We start from the raw sequence: 19064 nt of genomic DNA, 5'->3' as shown, positions 1-19064 counted from the left end.
TTACTTACTTTGAAAATGAAATTTTTCTGCACTGTGGTGTTGTCTGTAGAGCCCGGAGGTCCAACATGGATCCTTGTTGGCTTTGGGATTTACAGTAGGAAGGTACTTGGCCAAAGGGAAAATCAGAACAATGGAGCTACATGACATAGAACAGCCAAACACTGCAGTCATGCCGGAACAAGAACAGCTCATAAAATCGACGACAGAGACAATAGGTAACTTCCTGCCTAAGACTTTGCTGCATGTAACAGTTGTTTTTTCAACCACCCCAGGCTGAGGACTTTTCTAAGATATTCAGCCCATAGATGCTGTAATCTTGAGTTTACTTTCTGTGATAGAATTTACAGCCTGTAAAAATGTCATCTGATTAAATGCATGGACGTAACCCTTTTCAACAAGAATTAGGTGGACTCTTAGCTCATAGACCAGCATAGCACAATTAGGAGCAGTGCCACTGCCTAGAAGCCTCTCAGTGGCTCCTTTCACTTCGATTTTGTTCTAGCATAATGCTTCCTACCAGCTGCAGAGGAGACAAATGCTTTGCTTCTTGCATGGCTAAAATATAAGTGCCTGCCTGCCCACTGCTAAATAATAACACAAAATCCAAGTCATCCTGTTTTGCTTTTTCCTGTAGGTTCTTTTCTGGACAGCACCTCTCCCTTCCTCGTGGTGGCTGCTTGTACGGCTCTTGGGGAGATTGGTAGGAATGGCCCCTTGCCAATTCCCAGTGAAGGAACAGGATTTACAAAGCTGCAACTTGTTGAAAGCTTATTGGCCCGAATCCCTTCCAGCAAGGAAACAAATAAGGCAAGATTTTGTAGTGTTGTTATGATTCTTGTTCATTTCTGGAACGTTCAGGTTTATGTATTACCTGCCAAACTCAGCCTTGGTTTTTAAAGGAATTAGGCTTATTATTGGCTTTAGTGAGTCAGAATTAGGCTGAGGGTTTTGCCAGTGTTGTCTAGCAGTTGATTGCTTGTGCTTTCTATAGCCATAAGTAGGAGCTTAAGGAATGAAAACTATGAATGGTCATAGTTTTAATTCAAGAAAAATGGGAGTATCTTCTTTTACCTGGAAATAATCCTCAAAGGTAACAGGACATTTGTTTTGATCTGTGTTTTGGAAGAGAGGTGCACTGATCTAGTAAGTCACTTGCATGTCTAACTTCTGGTACCTTAAGTGAAACTTCAGCAAGGGTGAGAAAGAGTGGGTTTAAAGTGTATCTTCTGGACTTACAGGACGGTTATGTGATGGTGTTGGTTTTTTGTTTGTGTTTAAGATGAAGGAACGAGCAATACAGACATTAGGTTACTTCCCAGTGGGAGATGAAGATTTTCCCCACCAGAAGCTACTGTTGCAGGGTTTAATGGATTCTGTGGAGGTGAGGCACTATCAATGAATTATTCTTTATACTGCAGTGAGTATTTCTATTTGAATACTTTTTATATCTCTAGAGCCAGGTTTACAAGGGGAGCTGTCTTTTTGTAATAGTGCCTCTGGGTTTTTTGAAACTGCCTTGAAATAGAGAGCAGAGGTAAGTTTGGGGCTTGTAAAATGTTTTATGCCACAGTTTAAAAACTTGCCAGTCGAGGTCTCTGCCCCAGTCTCTGAGGCAAATGTGTTCTCCTTCAGGAGGACTATCTGTATGTGTAAAATCTTAAGAGCTTATAGTAATGAAGCCATAGGTCTGTACTTTGGCCTTCAAAAGTACCCTAGAAGTAGATAATATAAATACACCTTCTTTTTCATCTGAACTACATCAACTGATACAACTCACTTGAATTAGAAGCTTTGTTTATAGGAATATATGTTATCGGTCTAAATGCATCAGTGTAGTGCACTGCATTCTTTCACAGTACTTTAGAGCTGCTATACATATTGCAATATGCCAGACAGCAAAATTAAATAGTCAAGGAGCTTTTTTTAGTGTTCTTCATTTATAGCTTGTTTTACCTTTCTTCCTTGTTCATAGTGACATAGGATTCAGCATTGTAGAAACAGCTATTGGGTATCAGACAGGCTGGTTTTGCTGAGTCCTCCAATCTGATGTGATCAAACAAGCAAGAATAGGAAGGACATTGTGTACACAAACATAAAATGATGTTTCCAAGTGCTGTGTTTGTGTCCTGTAACTGCTTAGGGTCATTACAGCATTCTTTATAAAATAAGTACTTGAAAAAAAAAATGTATCTTAGATTGCAGGAAGCTAAGGGCTTACTTCCCCAAATGCTTTAGCATTTTGTGCTTCCAGAGAGTAAAAAAAGCGAATCTAGGAGGTACTCAGCAGGTACAGAAATCAGTTCTTACAACTCAAGATTCATCATAAATAATGACAAAAAGGTGGCACAGTTCTGCATGTTCTGTTCCTGAGGTCTTAGAGAATAGTGGAAAGAGGACAGAGAAGCAAAGCAAAGTATTGTCTGAATTCTTTTAATGTGAAAAACAAATTTGTGCATCTCTTAGAGGTGATCAACTTCTGGATGGAATTACAGGAGAATCTTTTACTACTGCATGCTATAACAAAGCCACAGCAATTTTTATTAATGACTGGCAGTCTTGTTCTAACTTTGTTTTATTTTCATCCTGTCTCTCCAGTTCTTTCTGTTCACTAAGTTGAACTTTTGCAGAGACTTTGTAGGAGGCACGCTTTAAAAATAACTGTGGAAACTTCAGCTCTTATCATTCATTTTGGAGAGCTTGACATCGCATCAGTTTCCATCAATTTCAGTGGGTCTGAGGTGCCACATAGTCTCAGAAGCTCACCAAAAGAGTGATCTTATTGCAGATCGGTGCTGAGAATTGGGGTTGGGAGAGAGACTGTGGTTTTGTGGAGTAAGTGTGAAAAGTTTTGGTGTGTGTTTAATTAGTACTGTCAGTGAGGCTCTGTTGTGTTTTTCAGGCCAAACAAATAGAACTGCAGTTCACTGTTGGTGAAGCTATTACCAGTGCTGCTGTAGGAACCAGCTCGGTGGCTGCACGTGATGTGTGGACAGTCACAGAGGAAGAATATATCCCTCCTTCAGGTAGGCCTTCCTAGTACCGGGGCTGGGTTGAGGAATGTAAAATCTCACAGTTCTGGGCTAACACTGTGCTCCATAACTTTATTTCTGTGGTGTTTGATTTATTACAGTAGAGGTAAGAGATGTTCTGTGTTTGTTAATGCACTGCTCAGTGTTCTGCAATGCTGGATTATATACAGGCCATTTCACCTCTTCAAGTCCATCTGCTCAGAGAGTAGAAGACTTTATTTCATGTGCTGTTTAAATAGCTTCTTGATGAAATATAATTCATTGCCTCTTGACACTGCATTTGTTTTATTTTTTTCATTTTGGTTTGCCATGTTGCGTTAGTTTCATGTTTAACATATACAAACCTTTTAAAATAGCATTTTGAAGCCTGCAATGGAAAATAGGGTTAGAAAATTAAATTGCAAGTCTTTTTCCAACAGCTTGGACTGATATGATTAAGTGACACTTACATGCAGTAAATGCAGAAATTTTATTTCAGGACTAAGATTCTGTACCCATTGAAATAGAAGCATGACAAAATGCTAGCTTCAAAACAGGCAGCTGTAAATATCAGCCTCAGACCTGCAAACAGGTGCTTTAATGTTGTGAGAGTGGTCTTAGATCTCAAGCTCACACAAAGCTGAGGATGTGCAGAACAGGGTAGAACAGAACCCTGCTGTTGCTCCAGAAATTTTGAGTCCTAACAAAAAAAAGTAGTGCACTAAATCTTAGGCAGTATGAGTGGTACCTCTTCTTGGCCACAGGCTCTGAAACACTTTAAGGAAGGGTTAGGAGGACTCTATTCAGTGTTTCTATTAGGAGAAATACTTTCCCAGTAACTCCAGTGAAGGCTTTTCCTGAATAAGCAGAGATTAAGGTATCGCCTGAGTACTCATGGACTGATTAGGTTTTTCATTGCTGCTGCACATTATATTGAAATTAAAAATGGGTGTGGCCGATTCGCAAAGCTCCCCCTTTCTTTCTTTCATATAGATTTGAAAGTGAATGACGTGGTTCCCTGGGTCCTAGACCTTATTTTGAACAAGCACATTATCAGCCCCAACCCACACGTTAGACAGGCAGCTTGCATCTGGCTTCTATCAATGGTGAAGAAGCTGAGCACACATAAAGCAATTAAGGTAAGAAATATGCCCTTTCCTAACACTGTCTCCGTGTCCCTATTTTTGCTTCTCACCTCCTTTCTGTCCCTTCCTTCCCCTTCACTTCCATTGCCTATCTTCCCCCAGTGCTGCTGCAGTCCTTATTGAGATCTTCTGGAGACATGGCTTATCTTTTGTTACTAGGGGAACATACTAACTGGCAGATGAACGAGGCTGTTTGGCATCTTTGTAAATATCTGACTTGCACTCAAGTCAGAGTCAGCTTAGTGTAAATAGCTGTTGTAAGATGAAGTAGCAGTATATCTTCCCTTGGGAAGAAGAGGTTGGTGTCTGTATAGTTTTTAGGATTTGTTTTTGGAAAATATTAAAAGGACGTCTAGGAAGGGAAGAAGGGGAAGAACTAGGTGGAATTCCTGGACTCATTTGTTCACAGAACTTATCACAACTAGGAGCAGTTATGATGTGCTTCATGTACTGTGTATTTTTGGTGCGCTTTGATGAAAACCTTCTATTTAGGGTGTTTTTCTGTAATGAGAGAATGTGAAAGATCCTATACAAGGACTTAATAAAGCATTCCCAACCAAAATGTCCTCTCTCTGCATAGAGGTACTACAGACTGTAGTGGGACCATGTAACCATTTTGTGCTCTCTGGGTAATGATAAAGAGCTTTGGGACAATAGGTGCTTCGCAAGTATAAGCTATTACATGTAAAACCTTGCCACATATTACGCTCGTCTAAATGATGGACCTTGTGGGAGGTGGCAAATCCACTAGTTTGGGGATGAAGAAAAGACGTCGTTGCAGCCCCATCTGGCTGCAAGCCAGATTTATGACGCATTACTGCCATGTATTAGACAAGGAAAATGGAATATGTGGTTTGCATGGTAGCGGTAAAAAGGTGCTGGACAAATAACTATCTTCTGTGAATGTCAGTCAGGCTGCTTACATGTCTGGAAAGGAGGGCAGTTCTTGTCACAGGGGTAGCTCAAATAGGCAACTCCATTGATTGGATTATCTGTTAGGAACTTGCCTTAAGACCAGACAAAGAATCCAAAACCTGAGATAAAATAATAATAAAAATAATGTTCTTTTTTCTCCTCTTACAGTCTCATCTCAAGGATATTCAAAGTGCATTTGTTTCAATTCTGTCAGATAGTGATGGTAAGTACTATGACATCTTAAGAGTTTTGACTTTTGGTGGGCTTCTAACAGAATGGAGGGAATCTTTGAACAGGCAGAAAGTCACATACACCCTCTCTGTCAGTCAGCATTAAAAGGTGACTGTAGAAACGTCCCATTTCTGACATAATAGGAATGATTTCTTTTATAGGTGTTGCATGTGGAGATAAGAAGCACAGCTTTTTTCTGTGCTTTGCTAACCAAGCACAAATCTTTTTCTGCATTTGCCCCTTCAGACTAATAACAGAAACTGTTCAGTGTTGCTGCTTCTGCTCTGCTTTGGGCAGCAGGATGTGTATCACAGAGTTCTGCATGGATAGGAACTCTTAAGCCCTCTTTAAGCTAGCAGATTTTGGCTTATAGGTCTGTGCACGACAGCTAGTGGAAAGGGTGGCATCTGGCAGCCTATCCAAAGCTCAGTGAAGTTGAAGAGAGTATTACTGTTAACTTTGCTGGACTTCAGGGACCAGCAGTGTGTCAGAATACTTACGGCTCTTGGAACTCTCTCTGCTATTTCAAAACCTGCAGTGACAATATTAACATGAAGATGTCACCTAATTTGATGGGGAGTTAGCCTTCAGAACAAATTGCTGCTTCAGAATGCAAAGCTTGTGTCTTGCCAGATTAGGTCTGCTCTAAAATGGAGAGCTGCGAACTGCAGCACAGAGCTCCATTTGCTAGATCATGATTTTGGTTGCATCGTGGTTTTGAAATTTGTGTATTACTTAATTACATGCTTATCTTTAATTTTACTTTGTAAAATCTCTTGCAGAGCTTAGTCAAGATGTTGCTTCAAAAGGTCTTGGGCTGATATATGAACTAGGAAGTGAACAGGATCAGCAAGAGCTAGTCACCACACTTGTTGATACCCTTATGACTGGGAAAAGGTACAGTAAGCTCAGAACACAGTGAGAGAGTACTCTGAGCTGTATGTCTGATGGGAACAAAAATGTGCCTCTCTCGTGTGTGGAAGGAGATGCTTTGTGGCCAAGGGCAGGCCAGTATCCATATATTGTCAGTGGGTCAAACTGGGACATTTTCTTGATTCAGCTTAGAGTTTGTTGTGACTGAAGTTGTTCGGTTTTGTTCCATCCAACAAAGCTTCAAAATAATTATTCAGTCCTGATTCAAGCAGTTCAAATCAGTTGGGGTTTGGTTAGATTTCCTACTTGCTGCATTGTGTAATTGCAAAGGACAATGACCTCTTGCAGCAACTCTGAACAATGTGAATGTTGCAGAAGTGGGGACTTGCTTGTGCCTGAAATGTACGTTTTGCTGAGAAAGTGTTAATGGTCACTTGTCAGATGTAGTGCAAAAAATGCTGGTCTTACAGGACTCCTGGCTAACAGTCATGTTGGTCAGTGCTGGAAATGCTCTTTATCAGCCTACTCCTGTCTAACCTGGCGTGGGTGTGACCACTGTGAATGACAAAAACCTAGGCTGGGAGTGTGGGGATCCAGTGGTGGGTGGTAAACAGGAAGAGATTGGATGAATGGAAATTGGATTTTTTCATTTTGAAGTGGAGATTTGCTGTCCATTATATGGCTTGTGTCTGGGCAGAAATAAAAAGCCATCATTCAGTGTTTTAACTTTTTGCCTTCTGACTGCACAGCAAAACCCTCACTTTCTGCAGCATCTCTTTAACATTACATGTGATACAGGTTAATGAAATTCCTTGGATTGTGTGTGGCTTTGCACACCTGTATGTTTTTTGTAGGATTGGAACTGAAAGAATGGGAAGTTACTGAGTTAATAAAGCAAAACAAATTACCTTGTTCTGTAGCGTGCAGTCCATTCAAGTGTAGAGTTTGGTAAAGCTAATACTGGACCTCTTTTTTACCAGAGCTAAACATGAGATGACTGGAGAAACTGTGGTGTTTCAGGGTGGCCTAAGCAAAACCCCAGACGGGTAAGTTTACTGACAGTCTCAGTGACAGACACATAACCAGTGCTGAAACAGTATTCCCTTGCTTATAAATCTGCTTCCTGAGCTTTTTGTTCCTTCTTGTTCTTTAAGTTACCATAAATATTTTCTTGTAGTACAGATAGGGTATTCACTTCTCTCTGTCTGCTTTAGGCTGTGATTTGACTATATCTTTAGCTATCATGGCATTTGTGTAGCTAAAAATAGTGACACTGATTTCCCTTCTGCTTTCCAAAGTCAAGGTCTTTCTACCTACAAGGAGCTTTGTTCACTGGCTAGTGATCTCAATCAACCAGACCTGGTGTACAAATTCATGAATCTGGCCAACCATCATGCCATGTGGAATTCCCGGAAGGTAATTTGCTGCTTTCATACCAGTTCCATTCCCACTGTGAACTCTGGAAACTGTAACTGCATTTCTCTAGCTCTGGTTATATGATCTATGGAGAACTGCATGTGGAGGCCATTTGTTGATGCATTGGTGTCAGGTCCAATGCAAATTTACCAGCCTGAGAAACAAATTTAGGATTACTTGAAATTCTTAACACAAAACATTGGTATCACAGGGTTCATATCATTGTACATTCCCCTCTGAATCAACTGTGATCCTTTCCTTTTACTTTTGAGTGTGCTTAGAGGCCAGGTCTTGATGTGTTCAAACAGTGAGATAATATTTTCAAAACTGGATGAATTTTCAGATGCCAGAGAAAGTGACCGTTGTCATGTAAAAAGGCAGAGCAAAAAGTATTCAGCAACAAGTTGCTAAAAAGCCAGTTGACAATACACCAGTTTAATCGCTGTTGTCAAAAGTACCCTTTTTTAACTCAAGTCTTGATATTCTAAAGCTACTGGAACCTTTAGCAAAGCCAAAATACTATTGGATCCACTTCCTGCAAAAAAAAAATAGCATCATAAATTTTAAGCTTTAAGTATACATTTCAGAGCTTTAACCTGGGGACTTTTTCACTGGCTTAAATAAGCATGGAAGAACTTGTTTTGTCCCTGGGAGTGGGCAGAGCAGCTTTCGTGCACTTTCATGCAGAAGACCCAGGTAGCTGCATCTTCTGTATTGCACCTTTCGTGCTCTTTCATGCTGGCTACCTGAGGTTTTGAGTCCCTGGCAACGCCATTTAGTGCAAAAAAACAAGCCCCAGCATTAACTTTCATCCAGAGTTTGACAAGTCAGCACGTCTCTCAAGACTTCCCTCTCTTTGCACTGGGACTTCGGAAGCACAGAAGCATAACTAGGTTCCTGACCCTTGTGGAATTTCACCAGCCAGGATGAGTCAAGAAAATCCACTCAACAACTGTAGGTTGAGCTTTGGCATTTGAGGAAATTGCAGAATCATTTAAGTTGAAGGGGGCATCTGGAAGTCTGTGCTCCAAACCTCCACACAAGAGCTAGGCAGAGCAAGCTGTTCAGGGCCTTGCAGATTATGCCTCCCTTTTCCTTATACTTTCTGCAACCTCTTGCTCCTCACAGCAGTGGTCCAAACTGAGAGTTTGTCTTTATTACTTTTCCTTTTCTGGACTAACCCAGACAGCACATCCTGTCCTGTGAAATCCCTAGCATGGGTTTTTGAGTGGCAGCTTTTGACACTGCAAGTCAGGAAATACGAAGTCATTAGAGGCAGTCACTGCACTGCCTGTATTGAGCAATTTCTTTTTGGGCTATCCTGCCAAATCCCATGGGACTTCATGGGCGAGCAGCAGTTCCACTGTGTTAGAATTGACAGTGGAATTGACAGTGTTGGAGAAAGAAAAGAGTATGGAAGAATACTTGAGTTTAAAGTAAATATGGACAGATGCAAAATTATAATCCTCAGAAATTTCAGGTTGTAGAGCTAAGGTAGAGTTGCTTTATTTTTAGTTTTTCAGTTCCTAAGTTATTCTAATTTTTCTAAATGCAGCAGAGTTGTAGGGAAGCAGTGGCCCACCCCCACCAGTTTTTCCGAGAAAGAATCTCTTTTGGAAGAAAATGCTTAAATCTTCATAGTTTTAATTCTCCACAACCGCTTTTGCAAATGGGGTCAATCGCTATCTTGAAATGAAGGTAGAAGGAAGTTTTGAAGCAATATGTTGTCCGCTGAGTGTGATTGTATGCTTGAGAACATTGTGGTACTGTAGCACTGATGGGGGGCTAATTCTGGTACCATTCTAGTCCTTTTGATTTGGTCTGAATATAAACTGTGTCAGTCAACTTTGCTACTGACTGTGGTGTGCCCAGGAGGAATAACTGAGTGAGCGAGCAGATTGTTTCAACAAATACCCTTTTGTCATCATTTCAGGGAGCAGCTTTTGGTTTTAATGTGATAGCTGCCAAAGCTGGAGAGCAGCTGGCTCCATTTTTACCCCAGCTTCTTCCCCGGCTCTACCGTTACCAGTTTGACCCCAACCTGGGCATTCGACAGGCAATGACCAGCATTTGGAATGCCTTGGTCACCGACAAGTCAATGGTGAGTGAGCAGCAAAGTGCAGAATGGTGGGTTTGCTGATAGTCAGCAGCATCTCGGAGATCCTCATGGGACAGTTGCATCTTGTGAAAGGAGGGGCTGTGCAAAAAGGGGTGAGGTATTGTCCTACAGAGAAAGAGGTGCTTGAATCCATGGATGAGCTGGAGGACGCGCAGAGGTTTTGCACTGCCTCTTACTTGTTAAAGGATATCGCAGACCTTGTTTGTGTGGCCAGCATTAAAGTTTATGATTTACTTTACTTAAAGGGGTCTTTCCACACTTCGATGTTGCTTTGATACTGCTTATGAGAAGCTCTTCAGGAATCCTTATGGCCTAAGATGACCTTCCTAGACTAACACCATCTAAATATGGTTCCTCAGTTTTTAAGTGGGAGGAAGCCCATGGGAAGAGGCTGTTCCATCAGTTTGAGGATAACTCCTCCTGGACAAGTTTCAGGAATAAGTTATTTTTGTGAGATGCCCTCGCTCTGGCTTTGAAAGGCCTGGAATTGGGTTCACAAATCTTTTCTCCTAGCAAAGCTGATCTTAGTGTTAAGTCATTTGCTCTGATCCCTCATCAAAGCGCAACTGCTTCTCCTGTAAATACATGTTTGGTGCTGCACCTAAACAATTCAGTCGATAAAGGACTGAGGGACTTTCCTCTTTTCTTGTTGTCTCTGTCACAGCGTTAAGCCCTGAAGCAGTGCAGAGAAAGGCATGTCTAAAGCAAAGTCAGAGTAAGTTTGTGTGGGGTCAGCTCTGGCAAGCATTAGTTCATCTGCTGTGGCTGAAAGCAGGTTGTATTGTCCAAAAGGACCTTTTTTTTTTTTTTTTCAGAGTACAGGACAAGGATGCATGGTCCATGCTTGTTTCATGATTTTTCCTTTTTTTAATAATAGGTTGATAAGTACATGAAGGAAATTCTTGAGGATTTGATCAGTAACCTAACCAGCAGTCTGTGGAGGATCAGGGAATCCAGGTATTGCTAGGAAAAGTAACAGATTTTTCTTTGAACTCTCTTCTTCACCATAAACTTGTTAACCTGAAGTAGTTGAGGAGGGAAAGAGGAGACGTCCTTTCATCAGGATAGAGCCCAGTCTTGTAGTCTACACTTGAAGTGTGATACAATCTTGAAGCTATTTGCTTCATTGAGCCTGAAATTATTTATTGCATGTAGCTTAAGCATGATACTAAACAACGTTCTCTGAAGGAGGAGTTTTCTGGTCACAAAGTTCTTGCCTATCCTTGGACCTGAAATGTTGCTTAATGTTAGAAAATCTTGGCGGTCTGGCTATATACGTACTTGGCAGCAGGATGCCAGTTGGTATAGCATTTTTAATAAACTGCTTTTTGTTTATAATGGTTTGTAGTTATGCTGAATTGAAAACTTCCATTTTAATTTCAATTCCAGACTCTAGACCATTTTGTTTTGTTCTTATCCTATACTTACAGAGAAGAAATCTGAAACAATTTTGTAACCGGAATGTTTGCAATAGCAATTTTCACCACAGCAGCCTTTCTCACTTGCTCTCATCTGTTTCAGATTTCACCTGACTGGCTGAACTTTTTTTCTCTGCTAAAGGAGACATTCTTATGACAGAGTAGATTTAGGGTTTGGGGAAAATAAGGAATGTGAAACAGTTCTCAGTTTTTTTTAATCATTTACTTGTATTTATAAGCCTATCTGTATACACAGCTATATCAAATAATTACATCATGTGAAGGAAATAAAATTTCTTGTTTGCAGCTGTCTGGCACTGAATGACTTACTAAGAGGAAGACCTTTGGATGACATTATAGACAAACTTCCAGAGATCTGGGAAATCCTATTCAGAGTGCAAGATGACATTAAGGTAATGGCACCGATAATTGAACAGGAATCGTCAACAGAAAGTACAGTGATCAAGCTCTGTGATGTTTAAAGAGAGATTCTCTGAGAAGTCAAGTTGAAGCCAATGGGAGTTTTGGGTATTAAGCAGACTAGAAATTTCAGCCCCTTGCAGTTAAAATTTCCATGCCATCTTGGAAATTCTTTGTGTATGTTTCTCATGTTTTTAAGTGTTGGTTTTCATCCCTACTGTGCTTATTCTTGATGGTTCAGCATTTTTCCTGGATATAAAAGAATTTCTAAGTATTTGCTTAACTCTTGAGTATAGATTATTTTGGGCTGCTTGTGTGCTTAAATGTCTTGCATATATGAAGTCAGAGTCCTCAGGTCCTTCCGGGTTTGAGCTGTGTTCTCTCTGGATCCAGACTTCTCTGCTCAAACTTAAGCAAGGCTGAGCTGTTTTCCAAAGTGTACTGTGTACCAGGAATTTGCTTCCATACTAATACATTTAGTGTGTTCAGAAATGTTCCTGGGCACTGAAACCAACTCAGCAGTTTTGCATCAGTGCAAATGAGCTATATAAGCCTCCAAAATAGAGCAACTGCCTGCAGACTGCCTTTTGAGAAGGGTCTGATTCCTGAATTTTACCTGGAAATGGTTTGGGAAGGTCTACGTGTGGCAGGCCAGATTTTTTCCAAGAACGTCCTAAGACATTACCAGTCCAGGTGATTGTGTTTCAGTACCCAGGAATATTGCTGGATAGTGCTTAATTCATCAATACAAGTAAAGTTAAAGGGTCTAGTTGGTGGTGGTGTCACATGCCACCAGACCTGCACTAATTTTACTTGTTTACTTCTAGTCCATCTTTCTCTAGTCCTAGACGTTCAGTTGAGTAAAGCATCACTAAGCAATCAGCATTATATTGAGGGAGAGGGTAAAGCATACCCAAAGCACTATATACTTCTTTTTGCAGTAGAAGATTCTGTTGGTTTTTGGGGGTTTGGTTTTGGGCTTTATTGTTTGTTTGGCATTTTTTTGTTTTGTGGGGTTTTTTTTGTTTTGAAAATGACAAGCAATAAAATAATATCACAAGAGAAAAATGTGAACAGAAGCACAGAGAACTTGGTGGTGTCAGGCAGGATTGTTAATGTATTTATCATTGAGTAGACCAGATACTCAGATGGACCAAAGCCAAAATTTCTTTGAAAGATAATATATCAAGTATTAGCCATGAATATAGCCTTGTCAGTAGTAGTGTTATACTTATCAATTAATATGAATCATTCTATAGAAGATTTTAAAATAGTAACAATGGGTTGTTGACTTCTTTTTTAGGAAACTGTTCGAAAGGCAGCAGAACTAGCCCTAAAAACTTTAAGCAAGGTAAAACTCTAATTTTGTCATTTGCACACGGAGACGTGTATGGTTTTGTTGTCAGGTGATCATTCACCATCATATCTGCAGGAGTGACCTGTTTACCATAGACTGTTGTCTTGAAAAGATCTCTAGTATAAGGTGCAGTTGTGATAAACGTAACAGCCCCCTAGAAAGCAATCATAATAAGCTTGACCACATACCCTTCTGTACTTTTGTTGATGCTGGTTAAATTCTGTTGCTTGACGATAATGCATTGTTAAGTTACATACAACCAAAGGAGGGATATAGTGAACTGTTTTTTTTTCTCTGATGTCCTTTTTTTTCCCACTTGAGGGTGGGATTTAAGGAAACTTCCTGTAACTTCAACAGTTGACCAAGCCCAACTGATCTAGTTGACCAAGTCCAGTGGAACCTCACTGGTGTGAAACAAAGTAATCCAGTCTGGACTTCACTCTCTGTGCTGTTACTGAAACAAGATTTTTTTGAGTGTAGTACACATATCACTTAACATTTTTTTTGGTATTTCTCTAGAAAAGTCACACTGGTGGAAATGGAAACAGATCTTAAGAGCTGTGTTTGAAATCACAACCTTCACAGTGCATGCAGCATGACATTTCAATGGCACAAGTGATGATCTGGTCTCAAAATGTTATTGCAGTTGCAGAATCTGTTCTGATCTGGGACTTGCTGCTCTGCCTCATGGAATGGTTGAATCCGTGTGGCTGAGATAGCGTGTCCCTCAACTGAGAGGTCATTTGGTCCATCTCTTCATCCAGGTGCAGATCAAGGCCTGCTAGGCTCTGAATTTGCCTTTTTGGGAAGCTGACTGTAGCTGAAACTCCTTTTAGGGATGTGGCTTTGGGCTTAAGTACCTCCTGGAGAGGAGAATGAAGGTGTAACAGAGCCTGGGTTTGGCTGTGAGCAGTTGCTCCAGTTGCTGTTGCCGCCTTCTGTCTGACAGAGAAGGTGCTTTAATGTAATCTGAGCAGGAGGTTTGTACATGCTTGCAACACTGACTCTCACCTGTCCCCAGGTCTGTGTGAAAATGTGTGATCCCTCTAAAGGAGCAGCTGGTCAGAAGATGATAGCTGTATTGCTCCCTTGCCTCCTAGACAAAGGAATAGTAAGCACAGTTGCTGAAGTCCGATCTCTCAGGTTAGTTTTGCATCATGTAAGTTCCCTGGGGGTCCAGTCATGATTTGTCCCAAAGAGACCCAGCTTATTCACCTGAGCTGCAGAATGTTCTTTGTGTTTGAAGTGACAAGTTTATCCCCAGAACAGCCTTCCTGCTGAGTTGAGTCCTTTTCTCACTGAGTTCAAACAGCAGCCCCGGGAACTCTACCTATCTTTTGGGAGTATCTGGCCTCTCTGTGAATGCCGATTCAGTTCCCAGCGGGAAGTTCTTTTCTCCCTGTGCAACAGGCAAACTGATCTGCAAGCAGTTTGCTGCACTTGAGGCTGTCCTTCAGGACTGGCATATCTCTTCTGCTTGTAAACAAAAAATCCCAAGTTTCAAGTAGTTCTTGAAACAGCCAGGTCTTATTTCGCTACTGGTTGTGAGTAATGTCAGTTCACATCCCAGAGGCGACTGCATTTGGTCACACTGTTCAAATACATTTTATGTCATGTAACATTTCCATGTCCCTTGATGTGTAGGGACTTCATATGCTTGTCACTTTGTAACCTTGTTTATTCCTTCATTTGCTTGAAGGACAGAAAAGCTGGAAAATTCAGAGCTGGAGTGTAGCTGGTCTTTGCAAAAATAATTTTCTTTTATTGAACATGATTATCCAGGAAGGTTGGAAAGCTCCTAACAAATTATAGTGAATATTTCTTGAATTTTTTCATCCCTTTTGAAGATTTGAAAACCCTTTGCAAAATGCAGCCTGAGAGACGTGGTCAGTCTGAAACTGACAAGTGGGATTTGAACAGATCATTGTAATTTGTTTTTTATTGGGCAGAGACTATGGATGTCTCTGGGGTGACTTTGCCCAGAGCTTCTTTAAAACATGAAGATGTGTTATTTCTTCCTACATCTGTCTGTAGGACTGCCTCTTTGCCGACTCCCTTTGTGATACCCTGGCCAAAGTAAGCAGTCTCTGTGCAAAGCATAGCATCAGTTGAAAGCTCAGGGCTAGGGTATGATTTTGCTTAAGCAGAAAAATACACCAGTTTTTGTTTGCAGGTAGATTTTTATTGGTGTATCTGAGATTTGGATTGGCCTTTTTGTTGGTAGTGGATTAGAGTAGACCAGAGAGGTTTTTCAGCTAAGTCTGTGTGTTTCTCTATTGACCTTCCCTTTGATCTTTTTTCAGCATTAACACTCTTGTGAAGATCAGTAAAAGTGCTGGGTCTATGCTGAAACCTCATGCACCAAAACTTATCCCAGCCCTGCTGGAATCCTTGAGTGTGCTGGAGCCTCAAGTCCTGAATTATTTGAGTCTTTGTGCAACAGATCAGGAGAAAGTAAGTGCAATTATAATGGGAAAGTATCAAAAGAACAGAGATGACAAAGATTTAAGCTTTGTTCAGTGAACAGAAAAATACCAGATTTGGTTAAGAGGTGTTCAAAGATGCAAAGAGAAATAGCTAATAAGTTACTAAAAAAAGTTTGGTCATTGGAATATTGCTGGACAAATGTGGGGGGTTTTTTGAAGGGTTGGGATTTTTTTTTATTCACTAGACCACCGGATATTTCAGAAAGTGAAGAACAATCTTAGTAAGAACTGTTGTTAAATGTCACTTCAGCTGCATGTACAACTGTGAAACAGGTGAAGAGAGAGTCTGTAATAATTATCTGGAATGCACCTGTCCTGTCAAACTTTGCTGCTGTTTTTCCCAGGGGTTAACTGCAGGACTACTTATAAATTAGAAGGTGTGCCATAGCACTGTGGGCTGGAGGTGGATGTTGTCAGCACTGTGTCCTTTAATCATTCTCAAAGAACCATATTAATCAGTAGCAGTCTTCTGGGAAAGTGACTGAAACCCACTGTTCAGAAGTAAATTTAGCTAGTTTCATTGTGGGGAGGGAAAGGGGTCAAACTGTGCCCTTTGCAAACAAGAAAGGAGTGAACACTAGGTCAGAGTGGGATTTTTTCTTTTTTTCCCCCCTTTTTTCTTTCTTTCTTTTTTCCCTTTTCTTTTTTTTTATCTTTTTTTTTTTCCATTTCCATGATGTCAGGAGTGCATGGTTTAGCTCCTGTACTCCAGCTAGAACATCCATCTGCCTCTGAAAGGGAGACATTCATAGTCTGTAGACATAATGACTTTCTGTCTGTATGCATCTGAAATGGATATTGGTTTGAGTTTGTGAGGTAGTGAGTTATAGCTGATGTTGCCCTTTCCACTGTTTTCGTGTTGAGTTTACATTTGGTTTTGTTTTTTTCCTTTTTTTTCAGACTGCAATGGATAGTGCCAGACTTAGTGCTGTCAAGTCATCTCCCATGATGGAAACCATCAACATGGTAAGTACTTGATTCAAAAGGATTCCAGTGTAAGGTATGTTGTAGGAGAAGAACAGGAATTGAAGTGGGAGCTTTACAGAATACTTCTTCAGGGTTCGTTTTATTATCACATCTCCATGTGGATGTCTGTCCACCTTCTTTTTCATGTGCTGACTTCTCTCATCCTGTCGCCACAGCTTGCTCCTCAGAGCAGTTGTAAATAACCTTGGCTCCATTTGGAGTTGGATGGATTGTTTCTCCACCTGAAGACCTGCCTGCTTTGATGAAGAGGGCATCTTTCAAGTGCTTTTCTTTGAATGGGGGCTCAGCTGGTTCTGGATTATGCTAGCTGCCATTTCTTTTCATCTCTGGCCCACAATTCCACAATCAGCTTCTCACCTGGGCCTCCAGCTGATGATAGTCGTTGTTGTTAAGGCACAAATGCTGTCCAACCCTTGCCTCATGGTGCCTTAGATATCCCTACCTGAGCCTTTCCAATGCTTTGATGGTAGAGATGTTTAGAGAAAATGCTGATATTACAGAAAGCACTGTCAACAGCTGGTGTTTGGCACCATAGTTTCCTGCTGCTGGAGGAAGAGTTGCTGATGCCAGGACACTGTGCTGTAGGGTCTGTCTTGGCAAAGCTCCCTGCCCTCTGTAAGAGCCTGTCGCTTCCCAAAGAAAAGACCTCCTCTTTTCTGCTCAGGCACTGCATGCAGCCAGGGGCATGTGAGCAGGCAGGGGGTGTGAGCGCTGAGCAAGTTTTAGGAGAAGCATAGCCACCAGAGCTATTCTTTGTTTCCTGCTCTTATGGGAAAGTGACAAGAGCAAGCCCTCCTGCACATAACAGCATGTGGAGCTGCATTTTGGTGTCAGGTCGAGTGCTCTCTATAAATAGTGTGTAAAGCGGCTGGGGATGAAAGGCTCCATGTAAAAGTGTGCTCATTGCCACCCTGCAGGCTGCAGCAGCTGCTGCTGTCCCTCCTCTAGGCCATCCCTCTCCCCTGCCAGCCCTGGAGGGACAGTTGTGCTGCCCTGATCAATGCTTGGGATTTCTTAGGGGAGGGGAGAGATAGTTGGCTTCCCTGGAATAGCGTGAAGATGTCCTGGCTTATGAGCAACCTTCTCTCTATTCCTCTATATCCTGGGGCTGGCTGGGAGATTATATCCTTGGATGGGATATAATGGATTATTCCCTTCACCGTACCAGTGCAGGAGCGGCAAGTGACAGCAGATCTGAATTCTGAAGCTCAGACAGGGTTACCTTCAATTAGTATGTCATTCTCGAATTTGCTAGAGGATGGATCTCCCCTCTGCAGACAGTGTGCTACAGAGTGCTGGAAACATGAGGCTTTCTGTTTTGCCCAGTGGCATTTTAGGCATAGAAGATAAGAAATTATACCAATAACATCCCTCTTGTACCTTTATGTCGTTTATTGCACTTGTTTATCTTGACCTGTTTAAAAACTGTCTTGCCTAGTTTCATTTCATTGTCTAGTTTGGATATGTTATTGCTTCAGGGTTCAGACAGCTGGGGGAATGTTGGGTTTTGTCCTAAGATACGCACACCTTTGCATCTCTCTCCCTCCCCAAAAGGAGTTCTTCCTAGTGTGTTACTTCCAGCTTTCTAAACAGTTGGAGTGCAGGAGTACATCAGTTCCAGCAAATAATAATTTTTTGGACCTTGTTCTCACCAACAAGGAGGGGCTGGTGGGGAATGTGAAGCTCAAGGGCAGCCTGGGCTGCAGTGACCACAAAATGGTGGAGTTCAAGATCCTTAGGGCACCGAGGAGGGCGCACAGCAAGCTCGCTACCCTGGACTTCAGGAGAGCAGACTTTGGCCTCTTCAGGGATCTGCTTGGTAGAGTGCTGTGGGCCAAAGCCCAGGAGGGAAGAGGGGCCCAAGAAAGCTGGGTAATATTCAAGGATCACCTCCTCCAAGCTCAGGAGCGATGCATCCCAACAAAGAGGAAGTCAGGCAAAAACCCCAGGAGGCCTGCATGGATGAACAAGGAGCTCCTGGACAAACTCCAACACAAAAAAGAAGCCTACAGAGGGTGGAAGCAAGGACAGGTAGCCTGGGAGGAATACAGAGAAGTTGTCCGAGCAGCTTGGGATAAGGTTAGGAAAGCTAAAGCCCTGATAGAATTAAATCTGGCCAGGGACGTCAAGGGCAACAAGAAAAGATTCTATAGGTACCTCGGGGATAAAAGGAAGATGAGGGAAAATGTGGGCCCTCTCCGGAACGAAACAGGAGACCTGGTTACCCAGGACATGGAGAAGGTGGAGGTAGTCAATGACTTTTTTGTCTCGGTCTTCACTGGCAAGTGCTCGAGCCTCACTGCCCAAGCCGCAGAAGGCAAAGGCGGGGACTGGGAGAATGAAGAGCCACCCACTGTGGGAGAAGATCAGGTTCAAGACCATCTAAGGCACCTGAAGGTGCACAAGTCCATGGGACCCGATGAGATCCATCCACAGGTCCTGAAGGAACTCACGGATGAAGTTGCTAAGCCACTATCCATCATATTTGAGAAGTCGTGGCAGTCCGGTGAAGTTCCCACTGACTGGAAAAGGGGAAACATAACCCCCATTTTTAAAAAGGGAAAAAGGGAAGACCCGGGGAACTACAGGCCAGTCAGTCTCACCTCTGTGCCTGGGAAGGTCATGGAACAGATCCTCCTGGAAGCTCTGCTAAGGCACATGGAGGACAGGGAGGTGATTTGAGACAGCC

At 41.9% G+C, this 19064-nt stretch overlaps 1 protein-coding gene across 3 annotated transcripts in view; it reads left to right on the top strand.

Annotated features, from left to right (window-relative positions):
- Nucleotides 1-19064, top strand: part of ECPAS (Ecm29 proteasome adaptor and scaffold) — a 68959-nt gene that overhangs the window by 36565 nt on the left and 13330 nt on the right. For all 3 annotated transcript variants that reach the window (XM_076362767.1, XM_076362766.1, XM_076362768.1), the window contains 16 exons: nucleotides 50-215; nucleotides 635-807; nucleotides 1280-1381; nucleotides 2900-3023; nucleotides 4002-4147; nucleotides 5237-5291; nucleotides 6082-6196; nucleotides 7153-7218; nucleotides 7471-7588; nucleotides 9522-9689; nucleotides 10585-10664; nucleotides 11433-11538; nucleotides 12849-12896; nucleotides 13924-14045; nucleotides 15206-15356; nucleotides 16289-16354. In XM_076362767.1, the coding sequence (XP_076218882.1) occupies nucleotides 50-215; nucleotides 635-807; nucleotides 1280-1381; nucleotides 2900-3023; nucleotides 4002-4147; nucleotides 5237-5291; nucleotides 6082-6196; nucleotides 7153-7218; nucleotides 7471-7588; nucleotides 9522-9689; nucleotides 10585-10664; nucleotides 11433-11538; nucleotides 12849-12896; nucleotides 13924-14045; nucleotides 15206-15356; nucleotides 16289-16354 (1806 nt within the window). The remainder of the gene's footprint in view (nucleotides 1-49; nucleotides 216-634; nucleotides 808-1279; nucleotides 1382-2899; nucleotides 3024-4001; nucleotides 4148-5236; nucleotides 5292-6081; nucleotides 6197-7152; nucleotides 7219-7470; nucleotides 7589-9521; nucleotides 9690-10584; nucleotides 10665-11432; nucleotides 11539-12848; nucleotides 12897-13923; nucleotides 14046-15205; nucleotides 15357-16288; nucleotides 16355-19064) is intronic.

The sequence above is a fragment of the Aptenodytes patagonicus genome, chromosome Z (genome assembly GCF_965638725.1).
Source record: "Aptenodytes patagonicus chromosome Z, bAptPat1.pri.cur, whole genome shotgun sequence".
Taxonomy (NCBI): domain Eukaryota; kingdom Metazoa; phylum Chordata; class Aves; order Sphenisciformes; family Spheniscidae; genus Aptenodytes; species Aptenodytes patagonicus.
Note: the sequence above shows the minus strand (reverse complement) of the source record. Positions and strands in the feature narration are given on the sequence as shown.